This window comes from Morus notabilis, unplaced genomic scaffold (assembly GCF_000414095.1).
Source record: "Morus notabilis unplaced genomic scaffold, ASM41409v2 Scaffold387, whole genome shotgun sequence".
In the NCBI taxonomy this organism is placed as follows: domain Eukaryota; kingdom Viridiplantae; phylum Streptophyta; class Magnoliopsida; order Rosales; family Moraceae; genus Morus; species Morus notabilis.
In genome coordinates this window covers 189,547-209,904 of record NW_010359578.1, presented here as the reverse complement: position 1 = coordinate 209,904, position 20,358 = coordinate 189,547, and the positions used below count along the sequence as shown (strand labels likewise).

At 31.3% G+C, this 20,358-nt stretch overlaps 2 protein-coding genes across 2 annotated transcripts; one reads left to right on the top strand and one right to left on the bottom strand.

Annotated features, from left to right (window-relative positions):
* Positions 1-2,771: 2,771 nt before the first annotated feature.
* Positions 2,772-6,055, bottom strand: LOC21391308. The gene is made up of 2 exons (XM_024163417.1): positions 5,129-6,055; positions 2,772-3,111 (listed from the first exon to the last, which is right to left on the bottom strand). Exons 1-2 carry the CDS (start codon positions 5,556-5,558, stop codon positions 3,050-3,052), a joined length of 492 nt encoding a protein of 163 aa, XP_024019185.1. The 5' UTR covers positions 5,559-6,055; the 3' UTR covers positions 2,772-3,049.
* Positions 6,056-16,656: 10,601 nt separating this feature from the next.
* Positions 16,657-19,036, top strand: LOC21391307 (NAC domain-containing protein 2). The gene is made up of 3 exons (XM_010094806.2): positions 16,657-16,907; positions 17,460-17,734; positions 18,019-19,036. Exons 1-3 carry the CDS (start codon positions 16,742-16,744, stop codon positions 18,457-18,459), a joined length of 882 nt encoding a protein of 293 aa, XP_010093108.1. The 5' UTR covers positions 16,657-16,741; the 3' UTR covers positions 18,460-19,036.
* Positions 19,037-20,358: the final 1,322 nt, after the last annotated feature.

Below are 20,358 nucleotides of genomic sequence, written 5' to 3'. Positions count from 1 at the left end.
AATAGATAAATTATCATTAATGAGTACGTTAATAATTAAACAATATATATAATAAATTAATATGCTAAATAATTAAAAATAGTAATTAGTAATTAATTATAAGTAGTTTCTATGTCAGTAATGTACTCATATTTATTAGATTATAAGTAATTAATTAGTGTATTAAAAAATAATTAGTATATTACATATTGATAATTATAATTTAATATTAATTATTAATTGAGTAATTACTATTTTTTTATTTACTAAATATTTACTAATTAACATAATATATGATTGATATATTAATTATTAATTAATTATTTAATAACCTATTATTACTTTTTTTACTGTTAATATATGTTATATAATTAATTTTTGGCAATTAATCTTTAACTAAATAATTAATTACTATATTATTTATTATTTTATTAATAAAATTAAAAACTTAGTAATGTATTAATATTTAATTAATAATTAAGTAATTACTATTTATTTATTAGTTATTAAGTATATCTATTTTTTAATATATAATATAATTAGTAATTAATGATTAATTGTTTAATATAACTTTGTTGATAAGTACTAGAAAATGAAAACGGAAAAGGAAAAACAATTTTCAATCGTTTTCTACTTTCTTTATAAAAATCATTCTCATTATTTTTTATTTCCGTTTTCAAAATTTTTATTAAACAAACGCGATATATAGACCGTTTTTATTTCGTGCCTCAAAAGACGTGCAAAAATATTTTTAAAAATAACTAAAAAATAATTCTAAATGTAGCCTATGTATTTGTATAAATATATAATAGAAAACATGCTAAATTAGAGAAAATTATAAACAAGAAGTAGAAAGAAGATAGAAGTTTCGTTGGGCCATCCTTCGAGTAGAAGTGTGACAGGTCTTTTTTTATTTTATTAGTAAGTCTCTGGATTTCTAAAGTGACAAAGAAGATAATGGATGAGATGACACTAGTGAATCTTTTTTTTTTTTTTTTAATTTCTAAACTGACACTAATTCTAGGGACACTAATCAATGACAAAGAAGATAGGGGACGAGATGACACTAATGGATTTCTAAACTGACACTAATGCTAGAGTCACTCTTTCGGTCACTCTATCCACTCATTGTTTGACACGTGGACTCTACTATATCATTTTTTATTTAAATAATAATATATCTTGTTAGTAAAGTCAATGTGTCAAACAGTGAATAGAGAGTGATAAAGAAAGTGATAAAAAGAGTGTTGTTAGCATTTCTCTAATTAAAAAAACAAAACCAATTCCTAGAAAAAAAGAAAGAACTGGAGCAGCTCGCTAGCTCCTTTCAGTTGGGCCAAAAACGTAAGGCACCTTCGAGATGATGCCCACATATACAGCATATGGCAGTTGTCCAAATAATTAGAAGAGAGTTTTGAGGGACTCAAAGGTTATATGGACTTTTGGTGCTTACTTTGTGTTGGGAAAACACCACATATGAAATTAGCTCAACACTTTAGGAACTCAACTTGACCCAAAAGGTTAATCTATTGGGTCTAGAGTTCTTCTATGTATATAAACTACTTCACATCCTCATCCATTTTCTATGTCGGACAACACACATATATTTTTCTCAACAATCTCCTCCTTGTGTGTGTTCACCGATATTCCCCTCGAACCAAAGTTTCAAGTAACCAACACATGCAAGCATCACACTCTAAACCGGAGTCATCTCGAGCATGGAAAAGAGAGCTGAAACCAAGTGACTCCACCAAATGCTTCACCATCCGCACCTACAACAGCACCAACTGCGGAAATACCAACTCTCTAGGAGAGGTAACATGGAAACTACAACTGAGTGTGATCGCTTGACTCATACGAATCATCGGCTCTAATACCCGTTTGTTGGGAAAAACTACTACTAACAGTTTGCGCAATAAATTTTTTTCTCTTTGTGTGCTAAAATAGGAGCTCAAATAAAATGCCAATAAAGTCAATCAATCAAAGCAACAACTTCAGAGCAAAAAAAAAGAAAAAAACAACAACAACTATTAAAAAATAATTCAACACATCATATATGAAACTGACCAAACACACTTTAGTAACTTGACTAGACTCAAAAAGTTAACTCATTAGGTTTAGAGTCATTCTATTTATATAAATCACTTTATATAAACCACTTTATATCTTCATCTACTTTTTATATGAGACAACACACATATACTTTTTTCGACATTTTGCTCACAAAATTATGTTTTACACGGAGTGCACTTGCATAATTGGGAACTTTTAGTTGGGATTGTCAACGATTGACCCAAGTTTTGGTTGTAATGTTAAGTCACATAATCATTATATGATCAAATAAGAAAAAGAATGGATAAAGAAGCATTTTAAGCCACATAATCATTATATGATCCAATAAGAAAAAGAATGGATAAAGAAGGATTCCAAGAATAAGTAATATGTCAATGATGATAACTTTGAAAGAGATGATAAATACCCACTTGCAGGACAGTGAGCAGCTTCAGTTCATTTTTTTTCATGAAGGATAAGGAAAAATAATGTTTTTAAGTAGCATTTGGGGCTTATATGCTATAATTTTCTGTTATGATTTGTAAATAATGAATCTTACACAACATGAACAGTCAAAAGGTGAAAATTGACAATTGCTAAAGTTTCTCTAAAATGACGACAACAATAGATGCCATTCAAGCTTCATAAAGCTTAAAGCTAAAAACCTTAAATTTAAGAATAAAACCCTAAAAGCAAGAAACAATGAAGATAATAACAACTACAACTACAGGAGAAGCTGCTTTTGCTGCGAATGGCATATATTTCACATTTTGCCTTAACTCTGCCACAATGCATCTCCAACCAAAATCCCAATTAAGCCTCTTCTAACACTCTGAAACTTTCAGAGACTTTGGATCTTTCAAAACATTAAAATGACCAGAAATGTTAAAGTACATAAAGACAACTCAAGCTGAACAAAAATATTGACAACCCGGAACTAAAAACACAAATCATGAAGTAGAGGAACAAAACTTACAAGAAGAAAAAAACACAAAATATGTAACAAAGCTTGTTATTGCTAGTCTTTGACAATGGAATGAATTAGAATGAAGGCCTCATCAGTTGTGGGAACAGCATCATCTGTATAAAAAACCACACGAAGAATGTCAAGTTATATTCAAAAGTTGTATGACTTTCCTTTATGGGTAAAAAAAAAAAATAACATAGAGAGAGATTGGAATTTTGACGGCAAGAATTGTTCTTTTTCATTATTGGAACCATTACTTTAGGGTAGGGTTTAAATCAAGATGGTTTGAACCTTTGGGTTTGAACCATGTGAGTTTTAAAATACGAGGTTTGAATTTAGGGTTCAAACTAAAGTTCTGTTCATTTCACCGATTCGAATTCAGGATAAGTCTCAAATCAGAATAGTTTGGACCTTTAGGTTTGAACCATGTGAGTTTTAAAATATGAGGTTTGAACTTAAAGTTCAAACAAAATCCCGTTCATTTCGCTGATTTGAGTTTATGATAGGGTTCAAATCATGATGGTTTGGACCTTTAGGTTTGAACCATGTGAGTTTTAAAATGCGAGGTTTGAACTTATGGTTCCAACTAAGTCTCGTTTATTTCACCGATTCGAGTTTAGAATTTGAGTTTTACTACAGTAAAAAAACTATCAGAAACAGTCACATCTTATTTTTTTACTACAGTAAAAAACTCTCACATAAAATTACATATCAACTCAAATTAACAAACTAAACGGGCGAACCTTTGAGTTTGAACCAACCTGTAGTTTGTTGGTGTTGAATTTGGCGAACCCAAATTCCTAGTCGAGCCCAAGATCACTATCTATCCCACCAAGTCCAAAAGAAAAAAGTATCTAGATCCGTGAAAAGCTACATGGAATACGGAATCGATCGGTCGATTAAGCAAATCAAGCCGCTTAAAGTAATGCAGATCGACAATTGGTTCGGAGATATGTCGAGCCAAATTCTTAGTCGAGCCTGAATCCGCACTCAAGCCCAAGGTTCTCCAAATCTGGGTATATTCACAACCTGCAAAGACCCTAAAGGCGAATGCAAGTCCTACTAACCGAGAGAATGGAATCGATTGCTAAAAGGACCGTTCAACTACAGCTTCAAATTGTTATTCGACAATCCAATGTTCACTCAAGCCGACTCTTGAAAAGCAAACTCATAAACAAGATTCGTATTTTGGGTGTTTTGTGAGGCCGAGTGTTTGTATTATCATTCCCCAGATAGTGAAGAAAAACAGTGAACGTAAGTGAACCACTATACATCTTTGATCTCCCATCTACTGATCTCCTATTTACTTTTGAATGTTATTTTTATATTTATTTTCGTTTATAATTCGCTTGCTAATGAAATTATTTCAGGAATACTTAGTAGACGTTTAGTTCATGAATTCAGAATTATGATTTAAAATTATTTTCATTTTACGTGTATTTTTTATAAAAAAATAATACTGTAAATAATTATGAATCATGATTCAAAATAAAAAATAAATATGTCTCGTTCGTTTCGCAAATTCGAGTTTTGTTACAGTAAAAAGTTCTCACAAACAGTCATATTTAATTTTTTTGTTATAGTAAAAAACTCTAACATAAAATTACATCTCAACTCGAATTCTAAACTCGAATCAGCGAAACGAACGAAGCTATAAAAAACAAACATCCCCTTAAATACTCTGGCTTAAATATGGATTTGCTTAACGATGATAAAAGGCCGTTATTCCAATTTTCTCGTGATTTATAATTTATAATTTACTTTGTTTTCACTGTAGAACCACGTCTACATAGTTCAAACCTGTGGTTCAAACGGGCCAAACCCAAAGAATTGGTTTTTGTTTTCTTTAGGCTCAGATTGATTGAAACATTACATCAGAGTTCATTTGAACTAAAGATGAATTTTATTAAGCTGGGTTCAAACCACATTTTTATTTTTATAAACACACTGGTTTAAACCAGAACCTGAGTTTAAACCATCAAAATTCTCGTACCAAACATAACTTTTAGTCATTAGATGTTCTCATTCATAATCAAACCCCTGAAAAACTAATCAGACGGCTAAAATAACACTACCTACCAATAATAAAAATAACAATTCCTTACCATCAGGATATCTAAAAATATTTACCTGGAATAGAAGTTGGGAAGTGAGAAACAATGTTGTCCCCACTCTCCTCTTCATTCTCCTCTTTCTTTCTTCCTTTGTCAACTTTCTTCTTCTCAGAACTACCCTCGTCATCACCTTGTTTCACATCTTCACTGTGATTGAACAATTTGGAAATGAGATTGTTCATGATCCCACCATGATTTCCCACATCTTCCTCAGACTTCGAAACAAAAACCCCATTTTGAACTTCGCCATTTTGCGCTGCCTTGGGACTCGGTGGAGAGACAAAGTTGGATATAAGATGGCTCATAACCCCACCTCTTTTCTTTTCATCTTCTCTCTCTTCTCCAGATCCCATCCCACAAATCACTTTTGGCAAAAAATGGTTTGAGGACCCCTCTTGATGATCTTCATGATCTTTGGCTTCTGCTTCTGGTACAATATCTTCCATATTTCTCTGCTTCTATTGGGCTTCTCGAGACACTGATTCTTTCTTCTTTTTTTTTTTTTTTTTTTTTGCTTGATTCTCGAGACACTGATTCAAATAATACATAACACCCTCTTTTTATTTCGGATAATTGAACGAATATACGAGATTTTAGGGGTGAGGAAGATCAAGAAAGAGGGCGGAGACAAAATTGTACGAAACCCAATTCTCAAATTTGTTTTTTTTAGTGGAAAGTACATATTATCTACACGTATTTCGTTACTGTTGTCCCATGAAAATGCTCGGCCAGTGTGCGGAAAACACGTTTCATTAAGCTAATGTGCAGCTACTTAAGTCCCGAAGAACAATATAAAGAAATAAAATAATTTGAGATTAAATTTTGTGAGGATATATTTAAAATTTTTGTTGATAAAGAGGGCATATATGAAAAAGCTTTGAGAAAACATATACTAAAATTTAAATATCAAAAATCCAGGGGGGCATATGCCCCCTCTGGGCCTCACCTCCCTCAGCCACTGTTTCCGGGGGAGGGCAGTTTTGCGTTGAGCGTGGCTGCGGGGGTTTTTTTTTTTTTTTTTTTTTTTTTTTTTTTTTTTTTTTTGTCGTCGTGTTGTCTTCAATATCATAAGAGATCGATTCATCATTTGGTGAGGGGAGGAGATATTTGTGATGTGGTTTCATTAACGTTTTAATTATTTTAATCATATACGGTATTGATTTTTTTTTTTTCCTTCTTAATTCATTTTGCATCATTATGGTTTTCTTGTTCAGTGAAATGGAGGCATATGATGGCATCATTTCTATTGATATATATATTTTTTTTCTACCAGGATTTTAATCTTGCATTTTTTTTTTAAAAAAAAAATTCACTGAGATGATTGTCATTTTGTTGCAAATTATTATATTCATTCTTGTCATGAAATGTCTTTTTTTATGCATTCACGTGTCCTGTATTTTTGTTGTTTTAGATTTCTTATAGACTTTTTATATTCAGTTTGTTTTCATAATAATATCTTTATTAAAATAATAAAAATGCTTATTGTTGAGTACATTTTCATGTTTTTTATATATTACAATTCTATTTCATAATAATATTATCAATTATGTTAATAAAAATGCATACTCATTTATTCATTATTGTCTTTCTTCTTTTATATAATATATGGTGTTAATTTAGACCGAGTCAAACGGGCTGATCTAAAACCTGACTCTTTGGCCCGTGCTTGGCTTGCTTAAATATTTAGGCCAATCTAGTTTTGTCAAGCCCAAAACATAACCAGGTCGGGCTAGACCCAACCCAATTTCGCCATTCGCAATAGAAGTGTTCAAAAAAATAATGAACTTTTAGTATTTGTTATTTTTTTGAATTATATTGTAAATTTAAATCTTATTTTTATTTTTATTTTTATGAACTCAAAGTTTTATAAATTTTGTGAATTAATGAAAACTTCTTTAGTTTGAGCTTAAACTGTCAAACCGTTTATGATTGATTTGGTTTAATTTTGTTTTTATCAAAGATATCAAATCGTCCAAACTGCTCAAAAGAAAAAATTATTATTATTTTTTTGTCGATGATTTATTCTAAGGAAAAAAAAAACTACTCAAACAGATTGCAAACACTCTTAATTCGCAGCCTTTCCCACCAGACTGGGCCATGTAACCTGAATTGATACCTATAAATTTAGTAGAATCAAACACTATGTGAATGGGTCTATTTATTTTACACGTTTAAATTCATAGTTTTGATTCTGTTACAATATTTTCTCTCATAAAAAATTTAAATTTCAAATGTTAAAATTAAGAATCACTCATTTAAACGTATAAACTAAACGATCATTGAATTCATAGTTTTGATTCTGCTACAATATTTTTCTCTCATAAAAAATTTAAATTTCAAATGTTAAAATTAAGAATCATGGGGTTGTTTGGTTAGGGGATTCGTACCCGGATTCGAATCATGATTCATGATTCGCTACAGTGTTTTTTCTCACAAAAAATACACGTAAATAAAAAATGGTTATAATATCATGATTCTAATTTATGAACTAAACGTCTCCTAATTTAAACGTATAAACCAAACGATCTTTAAAGATTTAAAACACGGAATTAATTATCCGAGCATATGATACTTAACACCAGGTGCTCTTTAATATTTTTCATCAACAATAAACGTGCACGTAGGCAAGAAAATTAAACGTGCGATCACAGAAGAGCAAGCCATAATCCATATGATACGAAAACATTGCATCGTCATACCTCAAAAAGATGATGAAGACAGAAACTATTTCGCTGTACTATGTTTTTTTCGGTACTTTCTTTAATGAACTAAATAGTCTATACAACTTGCTTTTACTAAAAATAAAAAAAGCAGAAAACCTAGGCAAATATGCCCACCGCATATTGGATATTTTAAAAATTAAACTTTGGCCGTTGATTTGAAATTTCATTTTATGTATTTTTTGGATGAAAAATAATATAATAATAATAATAATATAAACCTATACTTGGAAAACAACCGCATATAAAACAGAATATATGGTCAAACTTCAGCACCTATCGAGCCAGAAACTTCCTAGGAACCATCAAGGGGAACAATTAAAAATATGTTCATTTCACTTGGACATTTTTCATTGACGGCCCAAATAAATATATATATATATAAATATATGTGGACTCAATTTATAGTTGCACTATAGTGATAGTGATGTTTTTCAGGAACATTCATTAATATTATGTTTCATTTATTTTATATTTACAATTTGTGCGAATCTTGATAAAGACAACCCAGTTCTGCTTTTGTTTTGAAATTATTAAAGAAATTACGGCGGCGAATATACATTCACAGGTTGCAGTTCTTAAGGAGAAATTATTTAGTACACTAGGATCTGTGTAGTTTGTTAATTTAAATTTTTAATTTAAATTGATATGTAATTTTATGTAAACTTTTTACTGTAATAAAAAAAATTAAATGTGATTATTTCTGAAAGTTTTTTACTGTAACAAAACTCGAATTTTAAACTCACATCAATAAAATGAACGGAGCCTTAATATACTCTACTTTAATTGCTTAGTTATAATTATTAAAATACTACACCTAAATCGACTAATTAATTAATTGCAATTAATATCATTTTTACTTACAAATGTTATTCTCTACCCTTTAAAAGATACTAGTTAGCATGTTAATAAACGTTTTGTGAAAGAAAACGAATCATATTACCCCTCTCTCTCTCTCTCTCTCTCTCTATATATATATATATATATATATTCTATATCGTAAAAGAAGTTTTTCTATTAAATTAAATGTTTTTTTGCTGCAGAAGTGTGTCCGTTAAAATAAATACGCACATACGCACATATTATATTACTAATAAGTAACTAATATCAACTGCTTCATTTATTTATAATATCCTACCTTTGAAAACAGATATTATGATCATAAAATATCTCATTTTCTTTCTTATATATACATCTGTTGGAATACCAAGTATAGAATTTTTTGCGCATTTTTTCTCTTCGATGTATCTTCTTGCTCAACATCTCAGAACGTACTTCACACGAAAAACTTTTTTTTTAATTGCTTTCATATTTAATAAGTTGTCACATTTGTTCTTCTTTCACCAATTTCCTAAATGGATTTAAATGTAGAAAATTATATTTTTAAAACGTTAAAAAATATATTTATCATTGATTAATATAGGAGATTTAGGGTCCGTTTAGTTTGCTGATTCGAATTTTTAATTCAAGTTGATATATGACTTTATATGAGAGTTTTTTACTGTAACAAAAAAATTAGATGTGATTGTTTCTGAGAGTTTTTTACTATAACAAAACTCAAATTCTAAACTCGAATCGGTAAAATAAACGAAGCCTTCACTTTAACATTTATGATAATTAAGTGTAGCGTTTATAATAATTGTGAAAAAGACACTAGGAGAGAGAAAATGATTAGACAAGATGAACATTAAAAATAATCCACGAGTCAAAACTTTTAGGCCTCGTTCATTTCACCGATTTGAGTTTTAAGTTTTAAGTTTCTATAGTAAAAAACTCTCAAAAAATATCACATCTAACTTTTTGCTATAATAAAAAGCTCTCATAAAATGTCACATCTCAATTAGAATTGAAAATTCGAATCCGCAAAGTAAATGAGGTCTTATTGAATTGGTGTACTACGTAAGTATGATGATGCGATACATCTAGTCTACTGAATATTTCTCATTCTTAAAATAGAAAAGCTTACGTGGACTCCAAGTGAATAAGAAAAAAATGTATTTTTTTATACATTTTTTTGGCTTGAAACAATGGCCTACTTAAGATGTACACAAAATGATTATGTCGGCATAGCTTTGAATGAAGAAATAAAGAATGTTGCTATTGAGTACCATGCTTAAAAGTGTAATCTGATTTGGTTTGATTTGAACAACCAAACTAATAATATTCCCTTATTCAAACCCCAAAAATAGACTATTCCAAATGCAAAATCTATTCATGGCTGCGAACTTAGTCACACTACCATGTATAATGTTCGAATCTTCTTTAATCAAATTAAAAAAAAAAAATCAGAGAGAAAAAGTGAAACCATTCAAGACTATACGTTTTAATTATTGATTAATTAGTATGACTTTGAATGAGCTAGTTGATTCATTTGTTAAAGTCTTTTAGCAGGTTTTGAAAAGGATCTAAAAAGTTGAATCTTGCATTCACTAATGTTAGAAAATAATTATTTTTTTGAAAAAGGAGTGACTAATCTTATCTCTTTTTGGGTAACTGGATCATTTAAAAAAAAAAAGAAACTTTTTTGAAAAAAAAAAGAAATTTGTTTGATGCTTTTTTTTTTATAGTAATATCGGTTTCCCTGCTTATCAGACATCGGATCTGTATTAAATTTAATCAAAAGTTAAATTAAATTGAAAAAATAATACATATCTAATGATTGATAAATATGGAACACCAGTGTTCTTAAAAAAATAAAGAACGCCAAAGAAATTTCCTAAAAAAAAAAAAAGAAAAAGAAAAAAAGGATGATGACTAATTCTTTTCCAAATACCATTAAAAAAAAAAAAAAAAAAAAAAAACTATTTTACTCCACATCTTTCTTTTGCGTCATAAAATTTGGCTGGAGTTTACTATTAACTTCAGTAAGGTCTCAATTTTTGCCCTATCGGCAATTTATCTTTTTCTTTCTTATCAATTATCTATGCGGAAAAAATACCTTATTAATGAGCGTAATTTCTCTCTCTCTCTCTCTCTCTCTCTCTCTCTCTCTTCTCTCTCTCTCTCTCTATTGTAATGTTAGTTGATAAATTTGGTATAAATTGAAGGAAAAGAGGAGTAAAAATAGTAAAAATTTATGGGTCAATTATTACCTAATTATTTGAACAAAAAGGCTCTGAGATTTGGCACACATGGGTCCCAATGGTCTTAACAATGGTGTTAAGGTTGTTGGTATGTCTAGAAGTGGGAAAAAGGAAAAAGTGGGACAGTGTGAAGCTTGGTAGTAGCTTCCTTCCATAGCTCCTTATAGTTCATTCCACATAATTCTTATCTAAAACCATAATAAAGTTGAATATTATATGTAACACACGCACGCGCGCACATATACATACATATATATATATATATATATATGTCATGAACCACGTCACACCACACTGAGAGACAAATTGCACACAACCCATTCTGATCTCATGCATGCATGTTGCCAAGCGTTTTGACCTTTGAATGTTAAATCCCCGTGCTGGCCAAGTTTTCTTGTCCTCAAAGTATAACATCATTATTAATATACTTTTCTAATAGTCAACTTCCACTGACCTCCATGGCCCCCCTAGGCTACCGACTTTTAAACTTGTTTAGTTAACATCCATGCATGTATTTTTGGTTTCTGGAAAGTTATATGATAGTGTAATGCCTCAACTCTTCATGGGATCCACTTTGTGGGACCACCGGTATAGTCGAGTTTTATACTCATTATTCATAGTAGATCCTATGAGAGTAGAAGATAGAGGCGTTACAGATAGGGAGTATAGGAATACATGTATTAGTCTGGTCTTACAAATAAGATATATTTTTACATAAAGAAAAATGTTTGGTAGCATGATCGGTACTAGATATGTGCAATTCAAACCATTTAAACCAATCAAACCAAACTAAACTAAAAGAAAATCAGACCAAATCAATTAATAAACTAAACTAAAAGAAAATCAGCCCAAATCAATTAATAACCAATTTAGTTTTGTTTAAATTTTTTTTAAAAAAAAAAAACCAATTAAATGGGTTTGGTGTGTGGTTTTACGTCTAAAAAAACCAAACCGAACCAATTTCTATATACATAATTTTCCTAAAATTATATACATTTCATATATCTATAGTTTATTTATATTTAAAAAACTCGTTTATCTCAAAATTAAATGATTAATAACCATAGAAGTTTCTATCATAACCTATATATATGGTACCACTTTTGATTATTATCCTTAAATATTATCCTGAAGTACATAACACTTATATACCATATTTAAGGTTATATAAATAATTGCATAATTTTTAATGATATTCATAAAGTATTCAATAATACATGCACATAAATAATTAAAATTTTTACCTTATTAATGAAATAATAAAATCCTTAATTACATCTTATATTTTCAGGACACCATTCCCTACAATATTAGTTTAAACCAATTAAAAAATCAAACAAAACCAATTACATTTGGTTTGGTTTGGATTCAATTAGATTCATTAATTGATTTGGTTTGAAAATCTCTAGACCAATTTGTAATTAGTTTGGTTTGCATTTCATCTAAAACGAGCGGTTTGATTGGTTTACACACCCTTAATAGATACTATCACCATAAGCTGCATATTATGGAACTTATTGTGTATTTATGTGCTGTGCTCTGGTGCCCCATAACATTAATCTTTAGAAAAATACTTTAAGGAAAGTTTATTTGGTAGGACCAGTTGAATTAAACTACCGGTAGTTCTCTACCTTTCAACCGTCAGATCTGTATGAAAAACTGTATTCTACATACTTTTTAATCTAATATAATTTTAATTAGATTCAACGGTCAGAGATTGACACCATAAGTAGAGAGGCCTACCTAAAAAGTCTCATACTTCAATCATTCATGAAAGAAAACATATACTAAAAGTAGGGGTGTAACATAAACCTCTCATGGATAAAAAAAAATGAATCTGTATTATAGTGTAAAACATTAAATATCTATGATATTATTTTTAGGTCAATTTTCTCAAAAATAAATGACTAACATAAGCTTTCAAAACGATATTTCTTTCGAAAATATTTTCAGGTTAAATCATAAAATGGCATCAATACCATATGTTTTACAAAAGTTCAAGTGCCTGAATCAATTGATGTGTTACCTTTCCCTCAACTAAACTAATGCATTGGTATAATAGTAAGAATGTCTTTCTCGTTTTATTGGTAAGTTCTGATATTTCTTGAAAGAAAACCTTTCACTAAAAGGGCATAAAGCTTCGGGAGTTTCTCTGGTATGACTTAAAAAAATAAACTATCAGTAGTTATCTACTTTTCAGTTGTCAGATCTGTATCAGTTTATGTAAGTTCTGCATAATTTTCAATCTGATGTAATTTTGACCAGATATAATGATTAAAAACTGGCACTACGAATAGACCAGCCCACCAAAAAAGATTCTAAAAGATTTATGCTCTTTGTTAAACACTATAAACTTTATGCACATTCTTTCTGAGTTTCTCTCATTATATCTTAATTTAAGAGTGACATAAATTTTAAGAAAATAACACAGAACTAAATAAGTGTATTAAGAGAGATAAATTCCAAAAACCTTTTTTCTTTATGAATAATAAAGGAGACGAGGAACAAAATAACACCAATAATCTCCCTCTTTTTTTTCCTAACGAGAAAGAGAAAAAACTCAATTAAGAAAAATATGGACATTAATGTAATAAAGAAAGGGTTTGATCTTCATACACAATTATGATTTTTCCTTGAACTTTCATACGAAATTTATCATTAATAAATAGTATCGGGCTAAAATACATTCTTATGGTCACCTTTTTTATACTCTGGTCAACAAATATATTTTTATCTAATTTTTCTTCAAAGTAGGTGACATCATTGCCTAAAACCCTAGGGAGGAAGATCCTTCCCAAAGAAGCCAACTCTGGAGGGGTAAAATGGACAAGTGCGCAACAAAACGTCGAGACATCCCCCAGAGATGCCTCGATCTGGGGGGCAGATGTTATATGGAAAAATTTCACACATCACATCAGCTGTTAAATGGTTGCCACGTGGCATTACAAGTATTAAAAGGCCGGGCCAGTAGATCACAAGGAATCGTACCTTCCTAGAGACACCAACTATGGCTGCCGACCGTAAATAGGAGCTAAAACCCAAAAGAGGTCGACCACATTAGGGAGTGCATCATACGGTCGACCTTATTCTCCCTCAGGAGCGAAGACCGCTTCAAGGAGTACTAAGGCGCTGACCACACCCACGTTCACGTAGCGTGACAGCTTTTCAAACATGTGGCAGGCATCAAATGCACGTAAAGTTAGTAGAGAACGTGAGAGACTAGCCAACATCTTAGTCACCAGAGGGTACTGTTATGAGGAATGGCATGAGCGGCTCAGAGTTCGGCCTATGGAGCTGGGCGGGAAACATATATGATGGTATATATGAAGGGTAAAGGCAGAGAGACATGGGGACTCCTAGCGACAAGAGAATCACATAAAACCTCTTCTTCCTCCTCCATCATAAGGGTGAGCATTGTAATACCTCCCCGGGCAGTTCCCTGGGGAAGATTGTAATTCTTCCTAAAATGATTAGTGAAAAATACTCACAGTAGACGTAGCCCAGCATTTGGGGGTGAGCCACTATAAATTCTGGTGTTCTTTATCCCTTTTTAGCTCTAAATTACGCTTTAAATTCATGTATTAGCACTAAAGATTCATCATTACTCTATTGACGAATTTTTACCGTCAACAGTAGGATTTATTTAGCTCTTTACTATACGCTTCCACACAATATGCATGCTAAATTTTATTCCTAGTTTGTAGATTGATATTGCAGCAGTCCATGAGAACTTATGATCAACTATAAGTATTTTTCAATAACTGACTTCCAATACTTGTTGGTGGGCAAGTATGACATAAAATTTTTTATCAAAAAAAAAAAGTTGAAATTTCCCCCTCTATACTCTAACAAAGTTTATGAGACGAAAATATGCTTTTTATTATTTTTATTTTTGTGCAACTGGAGTGCATAATGGTCTTTTCATTATAATTTTGTAGGATGCCGGTTAGGTTTTTTAAAAACAAAGAGAGAATTTTTTTTGAAAACTCAAACTATGAAGTAAATTTCTATAATTATGTTCTCCTTAATGTCATATTCTTCAGTTTGACAAGCGTGCGTTAAATCTTTATTTGTGTGTATTATGCGTTCTATTTCGGTGTGTCTTATGAAAAGGAAATAAATATTTAATTTAAGCGAAAAAGAGAAGGCATACATGGGAGACAAAGGGACAGAAAATTCAACGAAGTTCCATGCCATGCGCTAGTAGATAATTGAAAACTTTTAAAAAAATAAATAAATAAAGTCAAATTCACGAAAATATGAGAGGAAAATTTGATCAATTCAATGATAAAACTGTTAGGTGGATAAAACAGACAACTCAGCGGCTACGGATGACGTTGGTCTGCTTACGTAGGAAAAAAAATCCACTTCTTAATCCTCTGCAACTCAGCTCAGTCCTTGATTTCTTTATGACCAATCATAATCAAGCTTTCCTATGACGAAACATCAACTACATTATCAAAATGACCAAAGAGCCCTACTCTAATAAAAATGGTTGGGGCACCACGCATATTAAACACCACAGTTAAAGTACCACACTCACATAAGAAAAATACTTAGAGACATTACCAATGCTAAGCTCTAAAACTTTTAACAAATTAATCATACATATAGTACTAATTTTACGGGACATATTTTTATTATTATAGGGTACTTAGAGCCGTCCATATCCTATAATATTGTTCCTAATATAAGGTCGATCTCATGTGTAGGTCTAATATTCTATTAATATCTAGTGTCAGACGCAACTGATGTTGCGTAACATTATTTATCTTGAAAAAAAAAGCTTTTAAACTCGTTTGGTGTTAAAAATTCAAAATTAATAAAAGAGAGGTCCTATTTGTGGGCTCTATTTCAGGGTAGTACTCACCATCGCAATTGCCTTACAATATTGTTTAAGTACAAAACCCGACTGGTGACGCTAAAAAAGTTTAGGGGACACGCCATTGATCATGTTCACAACTAATATAAATTGAACTTCATTAGTGAATTTATGTGACTCGTGCTCCATAACATTATTGAATTTCAAAATCTAATTAGTGATGCTAGAAAAGTATAAGCACTCTTATTCATCATTAAGACCCCGTTCATTTCGCTGATTCGAGTTTAGAATTCAAGTTTTTCTACAGTAAAAAGTTTTCACAAATAATTACATCTAACTTTTTTACTGCAGTAAAAAGCTTTCACATAAAATTACATCTAAACTTAAATTAAAAACTTAAATCAGTAAACTAAATGGGCCCAAAATGAGTTCGGTTAGATGGGTTGGTAGAACCTGACCTAATTGGACTCGTTTTTTTATATGTGATGGTGTTTTTATCCAGATAGAGATAAATATTTTTCGAAAAGGATATCATAGGGTTCGGAACATAGGATCCTTTTAAGACCGGGACTAATATAAAAGTCTAAGCCTTGACCGTCAACGATCTAAGTAAGACGAATCAAGGCCGACATTTAAAAAAGCGTCCAAGAGTTGTGACGGAAGCAGTGACAAAACCAGCAAGAGGAACCGGGCCCCACGTGGCGCCCTTCTATTGGCCTGCCTGACCAGCGTCACAAGACGCACACCTGGCTGCGCTCATCCCGATCTCTCGCACGTGACTAAATTCCTTCCCCGAAATTTCGCTCTCTGTGCTCATATGTATATAAGCCCATCGCTCTCTTAGCTTCCCTGAGTTCGCAGATCAACGAAGCAAGAAATAAGAAGAAGAAGAGGAAACAATTTAGAGAGAGAGAGAGAGAGAGAGAGAGAAGAAGAAGAAGTTAGAGAGGGAAAGAAGAAGTTAGAGAGAGAAAGAGGAGAGAGAGAGAGATCTTGGGACGTGAATGACGACTGGTGAACAATTGGAGTTGCCGCCGGGATTCAGGTTTCATCCGACGGACGAGGAGCTTGTGAATCATTACTTGATAAGGAAATGTGCTTCGCTTCCGATTTCTGTTCCGATTATCAAAGAAATCGATCTCTACAAGTTTGATCCATGGCAACTACCTGGTACTATTTACTATTACTCTCCTCTGTTTCTCCTCTCCTCTCTCTCTCTAGATTTGAAAATTCAGATCGGATTAGTTTTGCTCCATTTTCAGTTTGATTCGCTGATTTTGACGTTTATACCTCGATATCGCTAGGTTAAATTGTTTTGTAAACTTCGAATTTTTCAAATTACTCGTCTATTAATTGGTTTTTTTATTCAAACGCTATAAATTGATTCCGAAATTAAGAAGACATTCAAATTCAATCTTTTTTTTTATCTGATTTGAATTTTTTCAATTTCATTTTTCGACCTCTGAAGTTGTAATTATTCTTTTAATAAATGTTTTCCAAATGTTGAACTTTTCGAATTACTCGTTTCTTCAATCGGTTTTTGGTTCAGAGAATAAAAATTTATTCGGAGTTTACTAATCTAAATAATTTTAAAAAAAATTTCTGGAATTGAACTTTCTGGATTTCTCGTTTCTGAATCAGATATATATATATATATATATATATTTTTTTTTTTGGTTTCTAAATTTGTGTGTGATGTTTGTTTGTGCTTTTGTGGAGCAGAAATGGCGCTTTACGGAGAAAAAGAATGGTATTTCTTTTCGCCAAGGGACAGGAAATATCCGAACGGGTCACGGCCGAACCGGGCCGCGGGGAGGGGCTATTGGAAGGCGACTGGGGCCGACAAGCCCATTGGAAAGCCCAAACCATTGGGAATCAAGAAGGCCCTGGTTTTCTACTCCGGGAAAGCCCCTAGAGGAGTCAAAACCAACTGGATCATGCACGAGTATCGCCTTGCCAATGTCGATCGCTCTGCTTCCAAAAAGAACAACTCCAGGGTACTTTTTTATTTTTATTTCTTTCCCTCAAACTCTCATTTTGTTTCTTACATTGTAACTCTATGGAATAAAATAGAAAATATATACAAAATCAACTCCTTTTTTTAACTATAAAAATCGATGCTACATTAGTAGAGTATTACACTATGTGATCTTTTTATCAAATTTTGATAATTTGTTTTTTTTTTAATCTGTTAATGCAATTTGATAATTCTTAATAAAAATTTGACTATTAGAAATTCGGATAAATTGACCTAAAACCTACCATGTTTTGTTTTTTGCAGTTAGACGATTGGGTATTGTGTCGAATTTACAACAAAAAGGGTAACGTAGAGTTGAAAAACTACCCAACGGGGCAAAATTTTGAGGAATTAAACTCGGAATTTGAGGACAAGAAGCCGGACATTGCGTTGCGTAATTTCCCCAACGACCGCTTGTACATGGACATGTCGGATTCTATACCGAAGCCGCACTCGCACACGCACACGACGGACTCGAGCTGCACGGAGCACGTGCTCTCGCCCGAGATCACGTACGACAACAGAGAGGTTCAAAGTCAACCCAAATGGAATAACGGCTTTGAGAACAATAACAATGCCTTTGATAACTTCAACTACATGGAAGGGTTCTTGGATCAAGACCCTTTTGGCTCTCAAGTTCAGTTCCAATTGGACCAGCTCTCTCCCTTGCAAGACATGTTCACGTTCCTACAGAAACCTTTTTAGATTTTTAATAACCCACACCAAAAATTATACAAAAAAAATATATATATATATTTATTTATGTATAGAACAATGTTAGGAGACATCAGAGGTCGCGCTTTTCAACACCACCCCGCTAATAAAAAGTGAATCACACGATATGGGATTCGATTCACTTTGTATTAGTTGTGTACCGAATGCTGTCAAAACATTTTTCATGCCTATATTGATAACCTTAATATGGGCCCAATATTATCTTATTGAAATTTAGGTAACTCAAGATTGAGTTGATCGTCCTTGTATTGTGGCCGTGGCAATCTTTGTCTGGCCCAATGTTAGGTGGAGTCGGTGGGAAATGACAGTCTGGATTGATCATGATTCAGCATGGTCACCAGATCCTACGGCGGCTAGTGGTAGCAAGTTAGCCACCATGTTAATAGTAGTATATATAGTAATAGTAGCACGTGACGACATTTCTTGTAGAAAATTACTGGAATGCTTCACATTGTATTTTGTAACAAGAATTTTTTTTATTGGAATATTGGTTGAATATGAAAATTTTTCAACGTGGTGGCCCCACATATAAGAGGGTGGAACTATAGCCTCATATGGTTATTCAATATTTTTCTTTAAAATAAGTATAGTCAAAACAATCGCCAGGAGCTTCAATGTATCATCTCTATTTGGTGACTTGTTATATAAACTAGTAAAAACAAAAAAAAAAAAACAATTGCACGTGCTAATTATAATAGGACATAAATTTAACTATTATATTTATTGTTTATTAGAAAAATAATTTTATAAGATAGACAAATAAGTTCTAAATAATCATCAGAGTCTATTAATTATAGTTTAAAAAATAAAAAGCGTTACGAAGAGGAAGTAAAATAATTTTAAAAGGTTATAAATAATAGTGAATATTTTATTTGTTATTTGAAAAACATAGCACAAGAAAAAGATCTGCATATAATGTATCTATATCATTAAAAACAAGTTATGAAACAAAAACTTGATGCAAATAAATTTTAAACATCTTATTAATATAAGGTTTTAGTCTAAATAAAATGATAAAATGATCATTTTATCATGTAATAGAAATATTATTATTTAATTTAATCTTTTTCTTGTAGCCTTAAGTAAGAGAAAAAAGTAAATAAACTAACAAAATCTTACGTAGTTTTTGATGAGCGATGGTTCAGAAGTCACTTTCGACACGTAATACAATTATTATTTAATTTAACCACTTTTTCTTAAGTTCTAAATAAATAAAAAAACTTATATAAGTAAAAAGAAAGTACAAAAGATGACGGGCTGGAAACAAAAAAATAAATCATTTTTTCTTAAGCTATAAATAAGAGAGAATAGTAAATAACAAGAAAATAAAAAGTACTAAAAGTAAAGGGTATAAAAGAAAACGTAAATTTAACCGCTTTTTTCTAAGCTTTAAGTAATAAAAAATAGTAGATAGCAAGTAAGTAAAAAATAAAAAGAGTGAAGGGCATAAATAGAAATAAAAATTAAACCGCATTTTGTGAGCCTTAAGTAAGATAAAAAAAAGTAAGTAACAAATAAGTATATAATACAAAAGGTGAAGGGCATAAATGGAAACACATATTAACTATTTTTCTTAAATTCTAAGAGAAAAGAGTAAATAACAAATAAGTAAAAAATATAACACACGGAGGGTATAAACGGAAAAAAATTTGGTTGACGGCTGCATGTTTCATCACATTTTTATTATATAATAGATAAAGCCTCTAAAAACTTGCCAAAGGAAAATTATTAACATGGGCACTCTATTGATTTTTGTTTAATAACATTGACACCTCTTAAATTGATTATTCTTGTCAACTTTTAACAACCAAAAAAAAAAAAAAATCTATTTGGTCAAATTTCGGATAAATTAGACTTTTTCTAAAGTAC